Source organism: Rhagoletis zephyria, unplaced genomic scaffold (assembly GCF_001687245.7).
Source record: "Rhagoletis zephyria isolate East Lansing unplaced genomic scaffold, Rhagoletis_zephyria_1.1 Rzeph_scaffold_02416, whole genome shotgun sequence".
Taxonomy (NCBI): Eukaryota; Metazoa; Arthropoda; class Insecta; order Diptera; family Tephritidae; genus Rhagoletis; species Rhagoletis zephyria.
The window spans coordinates 55,883-59,215 of NW_016159500.1; the positions used below are offsets into that span (position 1 = coordinate 55,883).

General features: G+C 37.6%; 1 protein-coding gene across 1 annotated transcript; it reads right to left on the minus strand.

Moving 5' to 3' along the window:
- Positions 1-4: 4 nt before the first annotated feature.
- Positions 5-845, minus strand: LOC108366840 (uncharacterized). Its single transcript, XM_017621315.1, has 3 exons — positions 568-845; positions 211-504; positions 5-102 (listed from the first exon to the last, which is right to left on the minus strand). The coding sequence occupies exons 1-3, from the start codon at positions 671-673 to the stop codon at positions 5-7; spliced, it is 498 nt and encodes a 165-aa protein (XP_017476804.1). The 5' UTR covers positions 674-845.
- Positions 846-3,333: the final 2,488 nt, after the last annotated feature.

Below are 3,333 nucleotides of genomic sequence, written 5' to 3' on the forward strand. Positions count from 1 at the left end.
CCTTTCAGTCTAGCCCAAATAGCGTCACATACATCCGAATTATGCCACTAATAGCAGCCTTTGATATTTTGGAATGAAAATTCAAGCTCTGAAAAGTTTCCCCTGTAAAAGTAAGTGCTTTTAGCCTCATTCCATTCTTGGCCACGCAAGTTTTAATGATACAATTTTTTACATATTTCATTGCATATATAAGTTTGTATTGAAGTTTACCTGTAGCAAGAAACCGCAGTGTCAAAGACAGTTTTTCAGCTGGAGAAATTGCGGACCACATTATGGTATCTTGCTTTCTTAAATCTTCCTTAATGAATGAAAGCAGGAAATTAAATTGGGTCTCAGTCATTCGCAAATAATTTTTATAGCTAGCTTTGTCCGATATCAATAGCTCTTTTGTTAAGAATGCGAATGATCCTTTTTCCGACTTCGCTTCCCTCCACACCTTTGTCCATTCACGATTTTTTTTCCTTATAGGCATCTTTGCCACTTTTTCACACATATTGATTAGTCCTGGAGTTTAAAAAATACCTTTAATTTAGTATTCAATTTCCAATCTACAATCTCAGTACAAACCTTTACATATGTCCTCCCTTTCGCTATCATCCGAATCAATCTCGACGGCTTCCTCGATGCACTTAAAAATATCTTGCATTAATTCAATTTTATCTTGGTACTCCATATTCTGAAATGTTCATATATATATATATATGCATATATAAACATACATGTGAATATTTAAGTACAAAAAATCAAGAACCAAATTACAATTTCACAACTTACCGTATGTATTCATATAAATCTCAACAAAACTGCAAACACTGAAAGAATTTGTAAATCAAAAGGAATGTCAAATTTCTTAGCAGCGAACTGAGACGAATAAGAACACAAAGCGTGTTGCCCGAGCACGAGAAACTCGGTGCCCTTCCCCCTTCCTCGTCGCTCCCTCTCCCAAAAGTAACGAGTTGCGGCAACAAAAGTTTCTCCGTCTGAACCTAGACCTAAGCATTGGCGCCGAAAGCATATATTGTGTGAAAAAGCAATAAAAGCAGTGGCAATGAAAAGCAATGGAAATGAAAGGCAATGCAAAACAATTGTATTGAAATCAGTGCAATGTGTCAAATGAGGATTCTTTACTTACTGAACACTCTTACTATTGGTATTTTATGGAGAAAATAAAATAGTTAAGTTATTACTTTACATGCATATATGGTGTATATTTCATATTTTATTATATTTAAACACTAATATATGTATGTATACTACTTATACTTTATACCAAAACTGCTTTACAAATTTTACAGCTTTGAAAAATGCTTACGCTGTCAATGGAATTGAGTCAAGCCACATGAAGGGGGCGCCAAAATTTCCGCAAAATCACCGATTATAACAAAAATATTTTTGCATAGGTTATCCCTCACGTACTTAAACGCTAGATATGAATATTTTTATCATATTCCCATTTTTTGTTAATTTTTAAACTTAAGCACGTGACGGATCCCCTATCCAAAAATAAATTGATTTGCTTGACCTTGGTTTGTCGGTCCAAACAGGAATCTTTATTTACGGTTGATGGATAGCTCGCTTCCAATGGATGGTGGCAAGGAAGTGCTGACTGAATTGCTGTCAAATGAATAGTCCAGATTTGATGCTCACAACTTCTTTATTCTACGCAACAACATGGCTGGGGATTTGCCGGAAGGAATGTGACGGCACCTTTTGCCTCTATTAATTTCCACTGAGGGGTGAGTATCGACTCCTCGAATGTCGCCAGCTTTTAATACAAGCTTTTAATCCACTTTAATTACTTGGTTGTAATTCCGTTCTTGCGAGGGCTGATGAGTGTGGTTCGCTCCGTGTCCAATTCCAAAAAGGAGATATATTTTTCTAGCCTCGTGGTATGTGACCACCGATTCTTTTATCGTATGTCAGTGTGGGCGTTTTCATAGTGGCCATGTCAATTCGTGTCTATACCGATATGATGGTTCGTGTCTTGAATAACTATTGGTTACGTACATCCATTTTGAAGTTTAGCTTCGACAGTTTTGTTATGTATACATTTCTTATAATCGTTCTTATGTCTATTATTTGGGCAATAAAAAATAATAGATCATTATCCCCCTCTCATCTCCAGCGACACGTTAACAAAAAAAATGTGGAGCGTTTAGTAGGGATATGAGAATGGTGGTTCGAATGCGATTCACGGGCTGTGGTTTGATCGACGTTAGACCTTACATCGAAATCGTTCTACATGATCTTCATCAACCCCATCCTGACTCGTTCAGTTCNCTTACATCGAAATCGTTCCACATGATCTTCATCAACCCCATCCTGACTCGTTCAGTTCGCCTTTAAGCGCATATGTATGTATAAATGTTCCGTCTTTCGTATTTAGTTTCAGTACGCATTACATAAGCTACGGTAGATGAAAGGCATTGGTAAATGATTTGGTTATGAAACTTTTCTTGTTTGCTTTGATCGATTTACTAGCAATGTACTGAGGATATAATATAACAAAACTATGGATATAACAAAACTAAACTTAATTAATTTATTNTGTAATAAGGCAGAATCAATGGAGTATGGAGGCCCGCCATATATTCATCGAAATTCTTGAGAAGGCGAATGTACTGAATGAGTTAACGTGTTGTGATTAAATCGGCGGAATAATTGTCAAGCACTCGGTGTTTAGCATCGATCAGTAGATATGAATTCGAACCAAGTTTCCGTGAAACATAGGCTCTAATTTTTGGTGGGGCTAGTTTTTGTGCATAGCCCTCTCCGGCCACGGACTGTTTAGGATTGGGAATGTACACTTCCGAGCCTATCTCGAAATGGCGTTCTCTTTTGCGGGTCAATGCCCGTTGTGCGGTTTGTTGATATTGTTCGAACTGTTTGTCTCGAATTTCATCAGCCAGAACTTTACGCTGTTCCACATCCTGTGTATGGTATGGATTTACATCCAATAATAATTTATATTCGTTTCCATCTTTCACATATTCACGACCAGTGTGCAGGAAATATGGCGTGTAGCCCGTGGCTGAATGCCCTGAAGTGTTACTATCATGACTAACACGAGAAAGATGGTTTTCCCAGGAGGAATGTTCAAAAAGGTCAGCCATGTGAGCACGTAATCCAAGTTTAATGCTTTTGTTTGTCGCCTCGACCTGATTGGCTTGTGGATGGTACAAAGGCGTTTTCATGTGTTTGATGTTATAATCGGCGCAAAGCTTTTCGAAAGTTTGACTGATGAATTGAGTACCATTATCTGATATAATGAGTTCGGGGCAGCCATTCACCGTGAATATATGTCGAAGATAATTGACTACGGATATGGCGTTT